Source organism: Brachypodium distachyon, chromosome 2, assembly GCF_000005505.3.
Source record: "Brachypodium distachyon strain Bd21 chromosome 2, Brachypodium_distachyon_v3.0, whole genome shotgun sequence".
In the NCBI taxonomy this organism is placed as follows: Eukaryota; Viridiplantae; Streptophyta; class Magnoliopsida; order Poales; family Poaceae; genus Brachypodium; species Brachypodium distachyon.
The window spans coordinates 48379206-48395395 of record NC_016132.3 but is presented as its reverse complement, the minus strand read 5'-3'; the positions used below and the strand labels follow the sequence as shown (position 1 = coordinate 48395395).

The 16190-nt window shown below is 51.9% G+C and overlaps 2 protein-coding genes across 3 annotated transcripts; one reads left to right on the top strand and one right to left on the bottom strand.

The window, feature by feature from the left end:
- The first annotated feature begins 7000 nt into the window (after window positions 1-7000).
- LOC100826652 (trihelix transcription factor ASIL1) lies at window positions 7001-11062 on the top strand. Of its 2 annotated transcripts, none has more exons than XM_014898240.2 (2): window positions 7001-8072; window positions 10658-11062. In XM_014898240.2, exon 1 carries the CDS (start codon window positions 7123-7125, stop codon window positions 8032-8034), a length of 912 nt encoding a protein of 303 aa, XP_014753726.1. In that variant the 5' UTR covers window positions 7001-7122; the 3' UTR covers window positions 8035-8072; window positions 10658-11062. The 2 variants fall into 2 exon arrangements, with proteins under 2 accessions (XP_014753726.1, XP_014753725.1); XM_014898239.2 differs by having other exon boundaries at window positions 7004-8072; window positions 10650-11062.
- Window positions 11063-11333: 271 nt separating this feature from the next.
- LOC100825923 (ARF guanine-nucleotide exchange factor GNL2) lies at window positions 11334-16148 on the bottom strand. The gene is made up of 2 exons (XM_003569644.3): window positions 14712-16148; window positions 11334-14624 (listed from the first exon to the last, which is right to left on the bottom strand). Exons 1-2 carry the CDS (start codon window positions 15788-15790, stop codon window positions 11522-11524), a joined length of 4182 nt encoding a protein of 1393 aa, XP_003569692.1. The 5' UTR covers window positions 15791-16148; the 3' UTR covers window positions 11334-11521.
- Window positions 16149-16190: the final 42 nt, after the last annotated feature.

Genomic DNA, 16190 nt, shown 5'->3' with positions numbered 1-16190 from the left:
CGATAACAAACCTGATATGCATGCATAAAGTAACTCTATAAACTATATACTAAGCATATAAGCATGACATGAACCATAAAAGAGAATCTAACCATGTGATCAAGCATAGAACAATAACTAGAATAATTATTAAGCACGACAACATAAGAGCACTCAATGGAAGATGCCAAATCAACATGGTGGGAGAAACATAGCATGCTCAATAACATGAGAGGAACCATCATGTGAGATATCAAATGATACTGGAAGTAAAACTATAATCCTGACCATACATCATATAATAACCATCATACATGTCTCAATCAAGCAAGCAAACCAAAACATGGTGACTAACACATCAAGCAACACGCATGCTAGCATACTTGTCGGACCCAGAATTTGTCTCATACAAATATTAAGAAGTGATTGATGATAAGCCAAGACTTTAACCAAAGCGATCATAGTGCGAGAACTGTGGGGGGTGATATGGTCCTGAAGAGATCGGAGCGTCAACCCAAAGCGATCATAGTCGAGGACTATGCGGGGTGATATAGCTCACTCTTTCCACAAGTGAAGCAGAGCGTCAACCCAAAGCGATCACAGTCATAGCCCGTGCGGGGTGATATAGCTCCCAACTCCTTGACATGGGATTTGCTTACACATCATCATGTCACCACTTAATTAAGGATGAACCAAAATCCAAACCGTACATACACCGTGTGCATTATAACCACACACGCAGCACACACGACGCATGTCACAAACAATAGGTATAACTAACTCACAATCATAGCCATGAATGAATAAATTAAACAAGCAATACATGTTAATTTATAAATCTAATAAATGGCAAGCATGCGATAAAATTCTACAAGCTTTACAAACATATCCTATGCATGTATATAACCTACAGCTAACAAGACATGTACAGGAGGCATTAATACAATACAAAATATATACGAATTTGCCCAAATTGCATCTGTTTAAATCTAGTTTAATTTCTTCCTGTCGGAATTGGAATCCGGTTCCACCAGAAGCTTTCTAAGGTCAAAGGGGAACTTTTATATGTCGGGGTTGGGCTCAGATTGTGAACTGGACATACAACACTATGGTGATGTCGATCATCGACGGAATGGCACTGATGGTGTCCAAGCTGTTGTGATCGGATTGGAGATACGTCTGCTGTTCTGGGCTACTAGAGACTAGTGACATGGAGTGACGCGATAGGATTTTACAGAAACTAAGTCTAGGGTGCGGATGGCATGACCTTGTCGGTCTAGATCGGCATGGTTTGGGGAATGCGCAGCCAACATAAACAATCGGACGGGAGGCCATGTCTAGGACGTCTATCGGACCAAACTAGGACTGGATATGGGATTGGAAAGAGGCTCACCGACAGCGACTAGATCGACAAACGAAGGTGACAGCCGGAGTTGAAGTAGATGCGGAAATTGGAGAGCCGTAGTCGATCGAGTGGGAAACGGTTCATCTGAACGGGATCCCGGAGTCCAAGTGGTGTCTCTAGTACGAGGGCTCGTCCTGTGGCGGCTCGGTTCGTCGGACTTGGGCGAGGCGGCATCCTTGACCGGCGGTGCTAGGGTTCGGGAGGAGAGTGGCGTGTGCGAGCAGGGGCAGCAGAGGGGAACGGAGCAGCCCGTGCAGGAAGGAGGCGGCTTGGAGTCGTGGGCGGCCTGGGGGGGGGGGGATCTCGTTCGCGTGCGGAGAGGAGGCGGTTCTATTTTTTTTTTAGAACCGTCTGGCTTTATTGATTCATAGAAGAAAGTACAGTAGATCGAAACAAGCTAAAAGCAACCGGCCTTAGAGCATCTCCAGCCGTCCCCCCATATGGCGTCCGGCCTGCCACATTTTTGGGCCATATGGGGAGGGGGGCGACGCAAAGGGAAATTTGGGGGCCTGCCGCGTTTCATCAAATTAGGCAAACATTCATCAAATTAGGCGACAATTCATAAAGTTCGTCGACATTTCATTAAACTTCCGATAATTTACATAATTGAAAAAAAAACCTACCGTCCAGTTCGTTCATCCACGGGTCGTCGTCGCTGTCGCTGGTGTCGAAGTTGAAGCTGCAGTCATCGTCGGAGTCGATGAACACGACTCCCAGCTCCTGCTTCACCGGCACGAGTGCCGACGCCGCCTTCTTTGCCTCCTCCTTGGCCGCCTCGGCTGTCAGCCAGGTCTGGACCTCGGCTTCGGATGCGTAGCCGAGGAGCCGGTGCCGTTCCTCCGCCTGCCACTCCGCCTCCTCCCTGCTGGCGTGCTCGGCAGCGCGCTGACCCGGGAACTCCTCCGGGTCAGAGTCGCCGCGGTGGTCGATGGCGGCGCTCTCGTACTCCGGAGGAGGCGCCCCCTCCTCCGGCTTCGGATGCCGTGCTCCGGCCGAGGATGAACCCGGCTCATCAAAGATGAGCCGGCGGGGCGTGCGTGAGGACGAGCCGGAGCCATCGCCCAGGTAGCGGTGGCGTCCGGCCGGTGGAGGAGGGAGAGGGAGGGCCAGTGGAGGAGGGAATGGCCGCCTCCGTCGAGCCGCAGCTAATTGCCGGCGGCAATGTGGGCGAGGACACCGTCGATGGAGCGCTCCCGCCAGAAGGTGCGTCGCCAGTCGATGTTGTTCCGCACCGTTGGGTGTGGCACTTCTTGGACGGTGTGTTGGTGTTCGTTAACAAAGAAACCGGCCCAGGCGGTGCCAGTCTCCCGAACCCACTCCTCCGACGATTGATGCGCCAGCATCAGGGCGACTCAGCGCTCCCAGATGCGCTCCCGCAGTGCGCACCCGTCGGCACCGTTGGAACGGGCCTGCTGCCCCCGCTGAGCTGCCAGTTGTGGGGCAGGCGGCAGTCCGGGGTCGACAGGTAGCCCGCCGCCTGAATTGCTTCGGCCTCGTTGACGCATGGACAGAGGCGTTCATCCTAATGGGCCATGGCGTCGAGGTCGAGGGAGAGGAGAGAAGGCGAGGGAGGAGATGGCCCACGTGGATGAATGGCGAGGTCGACGGCGCTGCCTTTTATAGGCACCGCCGGGGGTGTGAACGTGGCGGGAAACGACGTTGGGAATGCGCGGAGGCACGCCGTGTGGAAACCGACAGGACGGGCGGCGGTTTGACCCGACGACCGCCGGGCCCGCCATAAAACGCGACGCCGGTGCCCCCGCTCACCTCCCCTTGGGCTGGGTTCGGCCAGGGGGCATCGACTAACTTTTTGGGCCACGTTGGCTAAAATCAATTTGGGGAGGCCTGTTGGGTGGGTTTTTGGGCACCGGCGCCCCTCAAGCCCGTTTAGGGGGCCTTTAGGGGGGGGGGGCGGCTGGAGTTGCTCTTAGCACTCGAACTCACGACCTCCCCTTCAATCCCCCCACTTGCAGACCACCAGGCCACGCTGCCTTTTCTGATTAGTGTACAACGCAAATCCATTTCGACCATTCTCTGCGGCTGGCATAAGAAAAAAAGGCTATTGGGCTACTGGTTTGCAGGGGCTCTTCTCCAGGCCCGTCGAGCTTTTCGGCTCGGGCCGGCCCAACTGTGCTTGGTGCCGCGCCTGGGCCTTGGGATGACCATTTGGTGCCGGCCCGGCCCCTTTATTGTCGGGCTTGAGGGTGCCGGGCCCGGGCTAGGCCCGTTTAGTTGGGGCTGGGCCTGTGTTGGGCCAGGCCGGCCCGATAGCCACCTATAGGTGGGAGGCTCGATCAAGGTTGGGCGGGCCAACGGAGAGATGGTCCAGCGAAGGAGAGGGGAGAGAGATGGGCTGGGATTGCAGCCCAAAGCTAAACACAAAAAGAAAAGCTTTCCTTGTTACAAATCAAATCAAATAGATTACATAAATACCAAATCTACTTCAGAAATTCCAGGAAACTCAAATGTACAGATTTGAATATGTAGAATTCATATAAAGTATTAACAAACCAAGAGAGTAAGTGTAAACAAATTTATATTCTACTTGGTGTTAGTTCAATTTATCATGAAAGATTATAGGAAATATTCAGTTAAGCTTGATTAATTTAATGAAATTTTTCAGTAGTCATTTTCAGGAAATAGTTTCTGAAAACTCCAAAAATTGGTATGTTACACTGGGTGGTTTGGTGCTCTTGCTTGATTTCTTACACGCCACGTCGGCCCTAACCCGACCTGACCCGTTAGCCCGCAATTAAACCCCCTCGTCCCCTTCTCACTGTCGGAAGTTTTCGGGCCCGATGTGTTGTCCGACAGGTGGATCCCACCTGTAAGAATAAAGCAAAACCGTCAAACCACCTTTCGGGCTGACTGAGACGACTCAAAAAGTGTGGTTATGTGGATGGTTTTTCGTTAACTGTGGTTGAACGACACGGTTGTCCCAAAAACTGTGGTTTTGTGTAATTTACTCTGGATATTGAGGTGTTGGATTCCTAAGGATTGGTCACAATTGATCTAATTCCTAAGAATTCTACACATTAGGAAAGACCTCATTAAAATTCTTGAGAATTGGAGTCTACGTGACATCTTAGGCATGTACAGTGCTTGGACGCTTAAGTAAACACTTAGAGCATCTTTAGCAGTGGCCCCTAAAACATGGCCCCTACTTGTTGTTTAGGGGCTTCTCCCTATATTTTTCAGCCCCTACTTCAACTCAATCTTCAGCAGTAGCCCCTAAATATCAGCCCCTGTTTAGTTTTGCTATTACACTGACAAATGGGACCCATCTATCAGTGGGTTAGTTCTTTCCTCATCCCATCTTCTTCCTCCTGTCGTTCCTCTCTTCCCACGCACACACAAGTCCCACGCCTCCAACACCCACCGTTGCTGCCCAAGCCGACACCGACGCAGTTGAGGGACGGGTCTGCCGTGGCAGTGGCAGGAGGAGGAGATGGGCGGCGCGATGGGGGCGAGGAGATGGGCGCGTGGCGGGGGCGAGGAGATGACGCTTCACATGACGTCAACGTAGGAGTCCCTTTCTCCAACGCAGAGAACAAGCATCAGACGCTTATATGACTACTCGTGCGTTAATTTTTGGCCGAGGCGCCAGGCGTCTAATTGTGCGTCGACGCAAGGCTTGACACAGGGGTTGTACACCAAGCTAGCAAATCGAGTGGGATTTTAGTACTGGCATCGGTCACAAGTGCCCCCGCTGGACCTTAATCCTCTACTTTTCTTATTTCTGTAATTCCAAAATCATGTGAAAAAAATGTATATGTCACTGATGAATAGGGCAGCGCGCGGAGGCGTTGATCGAAATTGGTGCTCCAGGAGGCAGCTCGGTGTGGTGTCACGAGACCGACTGACTGAGTCCTATCTGCGCATGGGGAAAACCCACACACAACATCAACTTGGACAACTATGAGGACACATCGCTCCATCAACGCATCACTCTGCTCCCTCCACATGTTGCGGCTTGATAAAATTTGCGCTCTATGAACTATTTTGGGCGGTAGAGGCGAGGGAACCGGTCATTCGAGCTCCTTTCTCCTGTGTCTTAAGACTCTAGCTCTCCAAGGCCTGAGGCCTAGAAATGACAGGGGTCGTGTGGGGTAAGAGCATCTCTACCATGTGAGAGAATTTTTTTAAAAAAATTTGGCCTCTTCTCCAGTAGGTTCCAATAACTCGTTCCATATGTTTCTTTTTCATCACATTGGACTAAAGGTCCCACATGTCAGCCACTCAACAATGTTTCTTCTTCTTCTGGAAGTCAGGACTGAGTGTCGTTTCTCCTCTTTCTCTTCCGTAAGCTGCAATATGTACGATCTATTTCTTACGATTTTTGTACGATGTTGAATAGTAGCCATTGATAGCATATGCTAGAGGTAGAGAGCTCGCTAGATTGACCATCATCGGTCAGGAATCGTACGTTGAAGACTTGAAGTGCATATGTGCAGCATTTGCGTTCTCTGCCGGCGCACGTGCCGCGCCTCGCTCCCTGTGTTCCGCCGCCGCTGCAGCACGCCACGGGCCGCCGTCCAAGAGCAAGCCCTGCGCCCCAGCTTCCCCGCGCTGCATGCCGCGGCCCTGCGCCCCCCTCTCAGCAAGCCCTAAGGCCCCCAAGGAAGCCGACGCCCCCAAATTCCCGAACCCCGACGCGGGCCGCCGCGGCGCTGCCCCCCTCTCCTGCGCGTACGTCTCTACGCGCGCCAGCTCTCCCGCACGAGATCGTGGCCACCGATGGGTCACTCGCAGCATGGAGGGCACCCGGAGCCCGCGAGGTGGCCAATGAGTTGGCGCGCGGCGGTGCTTCTCGACCTCCCTACAGCATGAAATCGTGGCGAGGGACGGCTGATTTGGGTCTCTCCAGAGGGGCCGGCATGGTTGCGGAGGAGGCCACCGCGAGTTCGGCTGCTCGTCGAGGGGTGGTCGAAGGGAGGTACAGGATGTCGAGGTTAGTTTCAGGAGTCCGGCTGCTCGTCAAGGGGATGTCGAGGGGAGTCCAGGAGTTCAAGCCTCTCCGTGCCGGAGAGGAACAGGAAGCTGGAGAGGAAACCAGGGAGGTGAGGAGGGGCGATCATGGAAGAGGACATGGGAAGAAGGACGGGCTGTTTTTTATGTTGTTCGGGGGAGGGTGAGTCGAGCGAACGAAGAGACGGACGATGACGAAGGAAGCGTTCGTCCTTTTATTATTTGGGTAGATAGATAGAGTAGAGAGTGTTGGCTAGTGGGCTGAATTGGGAATTTGGGTTGTTTCTCCGTGATAAAATCACAAAGAGAAAGATAGACAAAAGGCACTGCATGGAGAAAGCAGAGCTCAATACATAGCATGTGCCATTGAATTTGGTTTGACGATTTTTTTAAGTTTTGTTTGCTGCCAAAGTTTACAAAATACTCCCTCCGATTTTAAATTCTTGTCTCAAAATTATCCAAATATGAATATATATATTCTTAAAAAACGTTTAGATACATATAATATTTCAACAACAATTTAGGGTCGGTGAAGTATATCGTTAGTTAGCATTGGCTCACCAAAAATACTCGTTTTCATCCGTACAACACCGGTCATTACCAAAATTTTGGTCTATAGACCAGGTTTGGACACCATCCAAACTAGTCTTTGTTGTCAGAAAAAGAAAAGAAAAGGAACGTACTCTCCAAATTCCAACCTCGCCGGACTTCCAACTGCCCCGGCCAATCCACCTCGCCGAACCGCTCCAACCCAAACCCTAGACCCACACATGGACGACCCCGCCGCCGCTTCCCTCTCTTCGTCGCCCTCCTCCTCCGACGCCTCCCCCTCGCCACGCTCCAAGCGCCGCCGCACCGACCGCTACGCGCTCGGCTTTGAGTTCGCCCCGCGCCTTACGCCCTCGGCCGCTGCTCCGGCCCCGGCCTCGCGTAGCGCGTCCGAGTGGACGGAGGACTCCACCTTCGCGCTCCTCGACGCCTGGGGCGAACGCTTCGTCTGCGCCGGCCGCCGCAGCCTCAGCGCCGACGAGTGGCTCGAGGTCTCCCACCTCGTAGCAGCCGCCGCCTCCCGCCCTGCTGGATACTACTCCGAGGCGCAGTGTCGCAACCGCATCGACACCCTCAGGAAGATGTTTAGGAAAGAGAAGGAGAGGTCCCGCCTGGCTGCGCACCGCTCCAACCACCCCTCGCCCTCCAATTGGGTCTACTTCGACAAGATGTTGTCCCTCATGTGCCCAACGCCGCTACCGTTGCTACCTCGTATCGTGAAGCGCCGTCGCGACAGACAACCAGTGCCGCGTTATTCGTGGGGTGTGGATGTCGGGGAGTTTGTGCTGGCCGGATGTGGCGGTGCAGGGTCGGATGCGGAATTGGGGGGTGATGTGACTGGTGCACTGAAGGGGGAGGAGTTTGCAGTGCTGACGGAGTCAATTCGGAGGTTTGGGGAGGTTTACGAGAGGGTGGAGAGTAGCAAGAGGCAGCACATGGCGCAGTTGAAACGAATGCGGAGGGATATGCAAAGGGACCTTGAGGTGAGGTGGAGAGAGATATTGGAGAAGGCAGAAATGGAGATTGAAAGTATTGAGGAGGAGGAGGAGGGGGGGGATAATGCTAAGAAGAGGTTAGGAGACGACGATGGTGGTGAAAAGCATAACAATGGAGCTGTGGATGCTTCTCCGTAGCCCAGGTCCTTGAAGTTCAGCAAGTCTGATCATGAACTGTAAGTCAAATCATGTTCCAAGCATTGTATTTAGATTATGTTATGTTTCTCATGCCTATGTTGAACTATGGAGCAAACCTTCTTTTTGTGTATGGAATGACTTCTTGTGATGAGTCCCTATCTTTAGTTTCATATAGAGAACTGAACACATCATTCGAGAAACTAAAATATATGTGCCAGTTGTGCTGGATTCGTATCTATCAGCTAGACACCCATTTTAGCATGCTGAGCCTTGATACAATGCCCTCAATTTTCAGGATCTTGAATTTACGGTTTGTTGCAAATTTTGTTTGAGAAATAATTTTTAAGGTGCAGTTTTGCCTCTATGGTACTTGTTGAATTCTCATGTCTACCCGGATATGTGCTATCCCTTGACAAAAAGGTTTCCCTACTCATGAAATCTCTTCAGTTTGTAGAAAGATTACAACGTATGTGGCATATTGGAGCACTAGCATGGGAGCTGTCAACCTGTCATGTGCCTATACTTATTTAGTATAGCGTACTCAGCACTGGAAACTTTCCCAGTATCTTAAGATGTGTGTTGCTTCAAAATTACATGACGGGTATAGGTGCTCTTTGCAAACTAGTTATAAGTTTCCATAATGTAGTCATGGTTACGAAATTCGTTCCGTAATTCATGAACTACTTTTTTCCGTTGGGTCCTGATAAAAATCATCTCCACCAAAGTATTTCGGTCATTCAAATTATGAACATATAAGTATATAACAACAAAAAGAACTGGGAGTTTCCAAACCAATAGCTCTATTCTAGTGGTAAAGGATGTCTGCAGCTTCCTGGAAGGGGTTGTAGGTTCGCCTCCTGGTTGAGTCAACTTTTCTTTACATTTTTTCTAAGTTTCATAATTCAAAATTTTCAAATTCGGGACTCGAAATTCGTTTTGAAATTAGGAAATTTCACCGAATTTTGGTCTCTTCAATGGGGTTTTTCACAAAGGAAACCCGGAACCCTGACTGTAATGGGAAAGACTGAGGATATCTTTTAACATGTTGGCAAAAAATTAGAAATGTTTCTGAGCGGTACTATGTATGTGACAAATTTAAACTATACCTGTTATCCAGTGATTGGACAGGAAATTATGCATACTTGAAGGTTTTTCTTAGTCCACCTTTCAATATGGGCTGCTACATTGGATGGCTACTTCACTATGCACCTTTTGTAACACAAGTACAACTAGACAATTTTTGTTACACATGAGGGCATGATACACAAATTTGCATGAAGGTGTCTTTACGAGTAACTTTTACATAGTGCCACGAGATCTGCTGCAACGGTGCTCCATCGTTAGCTTGCTATGCTCTGATGCCTTCATTATATGTCCAACTATTGTTCAAATTCATCTCTGACTTGAATACTTGATATGACTGGAATGACCATGATATCTGTTAGTTCTATAGAATTAAGTTAATCCATGCCCACTCTAAAATATGTACAACTAGCCAATTTGTGTTCCTGCCTTTTACGTAGTAATTATTTGTACACCCGTCTCTAATTTATATATAAGTAGTCCATTATGCTTCCTATCCTTTGCCGAGTATCATTGATACATCATTGCTCTGTCTCAAGTTGGGGTACTACTCCCTCCGTCCCATATTAAGTGACGAAATATTACATGTATCTAGACACTTTTTGGGTATAGATACATCCATATTTGGGCAATTTTGAGTCACTTAATATGGGACGGAGGGAGTACTACATAACTTCTGGATGCTGACCAAGGTCTTTGCCCTTTGGAAATCCCTGCCGTATTGGAAACTCACATTAGTGTCATAATATTATCTGTAACATGCAGGGCCGTACCTGAAAAATCGTAGGTCCTGTGCCAATTTTAAAATTAGGCCCTACACGTATGAAAAGTTGAAGCTAGATACGAACACAAGAAAATATTTTCAACATTTTGGTTTGGCTAATTTTTAGTTGCCTGAAAAGTCTCAGCCACCTAAAATCGCATTGTTTTAATGTGTGCACCTTAGGTGAAATGTTAGTGTAATTTTTGTTTTGTAGGTTATTTGTGCAATGACTTAAAGATTAAGATAATTGGATGTTGATCGAAAGGCCTAAAAAATATGACAGCGATTTAAAAAAACTGACAACTTATTAATAAACAAGACCCTATTTTCAATTGTATTCACGAACCTTTACAAGTGTATACGATTCACAGCAAAACAAAAAGACTTGTGTTGACATTTAGGATGTATAGTATACTTTTTTTAAAGCATATCACTACTTATCGAGGCAATGAGGCTTGCAATGGAATATGAACAAACGTTGCTCACCACTCTTAAAAGATAACATAACAATCTAACTAACCTACACATTAAGAGCTGACTAAATCAAAAGATACTATATAATATATGAGATGTTTGGTGACTCAGTTATGTTTTCTGTTTGAGCACCTAACATGCACGATATATGATGAATGATTGGTGATTTTTTTTCCTTTGTGCACGCGTGGTTTGATCTGTTGTATCCGCATTAATCCCTGAATGTTGGTTTCTATCTTGTCGAATTTAAACAGTCCAGAGCTTGAAACATGGAAGATGACTTGTCTAATTTCAGTGATGCAGGAACATAATGGGGATTTTGTGCTGATAGCTGGACTCGTGAGGTGTTTCAGATACATAATTTGGGTTTCATGTGGATAGTTGGATCTGCAAGGGCTGGTTGCCTTGATTACCAATGGTAACTTTAGATATTAGGTTTGTCAGACCTCTGAGTTTAACTCAATCTGTCTACACCCAGTGCAGATTGTTGTATAATTCTCCTTTGTAGTACTTGTACGATGCTGAACAAAATAGTGGTGGTCACATGATGTTGTATTTTCCCCCACTTAGGGACCATCAGGGATGAAAACTGAATATGAACACAGATTCAGTACCATGTGATTTGGCCAGTATTAGCTTTAGGTAATTAGTAATGCTAGTTTGCAGCTGCAGTTGCCCAGATAACACATTCATTGCCGTTTTGCCGACTATCTCATATCTCTAGAAATTGATGTGCCCTATATCTTTGCTCCTGTCCCTACCGCATTACTATTTGATTAGACACGAAACATTGAGATATGAGCCTAGTGATTATTTGTAGTGTGGGATAGCGAATTATGGTACGGAGTATAACATTCTCTTTGAACAGCTGTTGTAAACGTGGCAACGAACCGGTGCTGTGCCCTGTGCTAGTTCTTAAAACCTGTCGAATTCAGTGATAATCTGCCTTACCAAGCAACTATCCCCACATAATCATTGATTGTAATGGCACCAAAAAATCGGGTAGGTGCAGAAGATCCACCAAAAGGAAAATTACTTAACTGGAAAACTATATACGGCAACCTTTACAGGTAATACAGCCCTAGAAAGTGTGACGCTAATTTCCCTGATCTTTCAGACATAATTATTCTGTGTTTGATCTCACCCATTCTGAACTGAACTTGTTAACTACTCGGGGAACAGCTCTTCCTTGACAGCAGGTGCGATCCACTGGATCTGAATGTGGGTGATCTCCCAGAGCTCATCTCCGTCTCTCTGCACCAGCACCTCCTTGTCCTTCATCTCGACGATCATCCTCTTGAGCATCCGCGGCACCAGCTCCTGCATCACGCCGAGACCGCCGCCGGCCGCGAGGTCGGACTTGATGCACGTGTCCATCCGCCGCAGCACGCCGAGCCAGAAGGTCCGGAAGCCCGGCCCCTGCGCCAGCGTCCCCAGGAACAGCACGAACACGTCGGCCAGCAGCTGGGTCGCCGCGGCCAGCGTGCCCTCCATACTCCGCGTCTCACGCTCCGCGCCCTCTCGACGGGAGTACTCCAGCGTCTTCTCGTGCAGGTCGTCCACCATGGCAAAGATAACGAGGTTGAAGCACGCCAGGCAGCCTGCCGGCCCCAAGTCCAAGTCCCCCGCGGCGGCGATCGCGAACCCCCGGCTGAGGTCTGCCACGGCCTGGTTGCGTATCTCCTCCCGCCGCACCAGGCTCGTCTTGCGCAGCGCCTCCGCCAGCTTGATGAACATGCTGGTCGCCAGGTTGCCCATGCGCGACGCGTCCTCTGCCCACGACGAGCTGTTGCTGCTGTTGGTGCTCCCCGGATCAGAGTACCCGGACTTGTTCCACTGTATCAGCCACTTCACGGAGTCCGCCATCAGCTCCAGGATCTTGGTGCTAATCTCGAGGGGGCTGATCTTGAGGGCGGCGAACCCAAACGCGGCCTCGATGCAGGCGGCGTAGTTGAACCGATTGATATGTGCCCCGTCGCTCATTAGCTTGATGAGCGCGGCGACGGACTGGTCGAAGGTCTCCGGGTGGCGGCCAGTGACCGAGAGCAGATGTAGCAGTGTCTTCCACCCGATCGGCGTCTGCACACTCCCGGCGTGATCCATGATCAGCTTGACAATGCACTCCGAGATCCCCTCACAGCATGTGTCGAGGATCTCCTTGTCCAGCTTCCACATCAGGTTGATAGACTTGCATACGAGCTCCTCGGCCACGCGGTCAGGGTTGGGCTGTCCAGGGAGTAGCTTCACAGCAATCTTGAAGAGCGCCACGATTGCCTTCTCGGCGAAAGGGCACGGCGAGAAGAGAGGCAGCTGGGACACGGCCATGAAACAGTCGTGCATATGCGGCCAGAGCGACGAGAAGCGATGAAGGTTCGCCGAGGAGACAAGCAGTATGAGATCCCAGCAGAAGCCCACGGTCTCCTCCTCCTCAATTGGGGTGCTGAATTTCTGGCCCTTGCCTCCAGCTGCAAAGATGAGCGCCCGGCCAAGGTTCTGCAGCGACTCGTCGGGCAGCTTCCCACTGTCCGTGAAGATGCTTCCGATCCGGCATTGCTGGATAATCTTGAGGTTGTTTTCAAACTCGCTGCCAACAGACAATAGTGACTCAGTGGTATTGTCAAGAGACAGGAACTGTGAGAAACGACCAATCATGCCAGACACATGTCGGCTCGTCCCGGCACCACGGTGCGACGAGGGGAAAATGACTCCCAACTCTGACTTGGGGCGATGGCTTAAACGATCCGAGTTGCTGGACACACTGCCGTCCGCTTCGATCACTGACTGGGGTAGCAGCTTGAGCCGCTTGAGCTTGAGCAGGCAGTCGACGATGTTCTTCCATGCGCCGCGCACCGACTCGCCAAACCGATTGGCGATGGTGAAGAGGGCCAATGTCGACATCCTCGGCTTGAGCTCATTGCTGAAAGTGAAGAGCGTCTCCTCCGTGGTGGAGTAGGGGTTTAGCAGCGTCGTGAACTTGCAGAGACAGCAGAGGAGCTCATCGAGCACGTCGTCCAGCCCGTACCTTGCAATGCGTGCCACGGAGATCAATCCCTCCACGCACTGGTTCAGGGTTTCCTCGTCGTCTGTGTAGTCGAATATGGCAGCCAACGTCGAGACAGCCGGCCCGGAGACAGCAATGAACACCTCTCGACTGAGCTTGTGCTTGAAGTCGCAAGGAGTGAACGGCTCGATGCTGCGTGATCGGTTGACGAGGTCCCCCCAACGGCTAGTGGTCATCTCAATGCTGGTGACGCTCTGGCTGAACATGGTGATGGCGTTGGACGCGATGGAGTGGAAGAGCTCGGACAGGTACTCCCTGGGCAGGTCCTTGCCGGAGTTGATGGCGCGGTTGTTCCTGATGAAGTCGTCTTCTGACATTTTCTTCTTGACTTGAGGGTTGTGCAGGTCGGTGTTGAGCATGATGACGGAGTAGCAGAGGATGAACGCCGCGTCCTTTGTCGCGAAGACCCCTGCCGTTTGCTGGTCGAAGAACCGCTCCGAGAAGTGCTCGAGGACGCGCTGTATCTTCTGCGACTCCCCCGGCAGCCGGAACGTCTCCAGGTATGTGCGGAGTGCGGTGTCGAGTATGGAGCCGGTGAAGTCGAATGTCTCGGTGAACTCCTTGAGCACCTGGAGGTTGAACTCGTCCGGGTCACCGAGGTACTCCCCGATCTTGACCTTGTCGAGGCCCGGCGAGTAGCGCAGGAAGTAGGCCATGCTCTTGGGCTCCGGCGGCGTGGGCACCAGGTAGCAGAGCTTGAGGAACTCGACGCCCTTCTTCTCGTCGCGGTTGTAGTGGTTGGCGGCGATGGCCACCTTCTTCTTCTTGAGCTTGCGCTTTCGCACGAAGTCGACCCAGGTCTCGTGGCCGTGATCTTCGCCGGTCTCCCACCGCTCCAACCAGAACAACCGGTACTCCGAGATTTCCACGTTGTACGCTGCCTGATCGGGGGCCTTCTCGACCTCCACGTTGTCAGCGATGGTGGTGATCATGTTGACCAGGCCCTCGAACGCCTGGAGCTGAACGGTGGTCATCGGGTTCGACAGTGGGTACGCCGCCTTGCACAGCAGCTTGCCGACCTCTTCGTACACATTGCGCAGCAGCGGGTCGCAGTCGTAGTTGACGTACATCTCGATCACAAAGGTTGGCTGCCGGCAGAAGCTAATGAGCCCCTCGATCGCCACCTCCTGCAGCTGCAGCCCGCTTGCGCCGCTCCCAACTCGAAGTATCACGAACATGAAGAAGGCTTCCAGCTGCAGCTTGAGGAACCTGGAACAAGTATTCAATGATACCCGTCAGGTGGAGAAGCAGGATGATGAACTGATTAACCAATGATACCCGTCAGGTGGTGCATACCGGCGCAAGAAGTTGTAGAGGTTGAGAACTGTGCTGCAGATCATGGAGAGCACCAGCGGGCTGCACTCCGTGGCAAAGTGGATCAAGTGGTAGAAGAGGTCATCTTGGATGAGGCGCAAGAGCTTGGGATGCTTTCCGATGGCCTCGCCGCCGAGCTCGACGGCCGAGTTGAGGAGCACGAGGGCGAAGAGCTGCACGTCCTCCTCTGAGGTGAACGCGCCGTGGCCCTCGGGCGTCATGACCATGTCGGTCGCGTTGAGCAGCAGCGAGCAGAGGAAGTTGAAGACATCAACCATGCACCGGGAGCCGAAGCCGGCCCCAGAGGTGACGGCCGCATCGTCGTCGGCCGCGTCGTCCCGGATGTCCGGCAGGCGCGAGAAGACGGCCTGCAGGATCTCGTGCATGCAGTGCCGCGCCGTGCGCTGGAGGAGCTCGCTGCCCCTGCTGCTGGCGGCGTGCTGCACCACCTGGAAGCACGTGTTGACGGCGGTGCACACGGCGCTGTCGGCGAGGAGCGGCGCGGCGCGGGCGCGGAGCAGGGCGGCCAGCACCTGCAGCACCCGGAGCAGCACGGCCTCCTCGGCGCCCGAGTCCGCGATGCGCTCGATGCGGCAGTTTGTGACCGCGGTCAGGATGGCCTGGATCGCGTCGCGTGCGCCCGGGGAGCACTCGTCGAAGACGTCGATCCGGAGGATCTTGAGCACGGAGGAGAGCGCGACGCCCGTGGCCGCGGGGGGCACCTCCTCGCTCTGCACCACGTCCAGGAACGGCGTCAGGTACATGGACGGGTCGGAGCAGCGCCACGCGCCGTGCCGCGGCTGGAAGAGCAGCGCGCGGAGGTTCTTGAGGGACTGGATGAGCCCCGCGAACACGGCCTCCTCGGCGGCCGCCACCGCCGGAGGCAGGTAAGAGTACGGGTCCGGGCGGCGGCGGATGACGGCCAGGAGCGCGGCCACCTCGGTGTTGAGCATGCAGGAGATGCCCAGGTCCTTGAGCCGGGGGTCACGGCGGTTCCCGCGGGCCATGGTGTAGGTGGGCGGGCCATCGTCGTCGTCGTCGGAGGCCGCCGTCCTCGCCATTGCCGCTCAACGGCTTATTAAATTTGGAGCTTCCGGCGCCGGGATCAAGGGGAACAATTGGATTTGGTCAGGAGAAGGGCGATGATGGCTATTTGGAGCGCGCGAATACGGTGGATGGATGTGCGGAGTTGGCCTTGGCCCCCACCATCGGCCATGTCCATATTTTTGCCCAGTGGTGAGTGAATTTCTCCTAATCTTAGACAGCTGCGTTTTTTCTCTCATCCGGGAAATGAAATGATGCGTGTTGCAGACGAGATGTTTACGGTCGCATGTACAGGTGTGATCTGCCAAAAATAGCACTGGTTCAATGAACCTTGTCACTTGATTCCATAGCTATCTCCTTTTTCTTACCAACATGTACAGTTCATCCTGGTAAAGATATATATACTGTACTATTAGA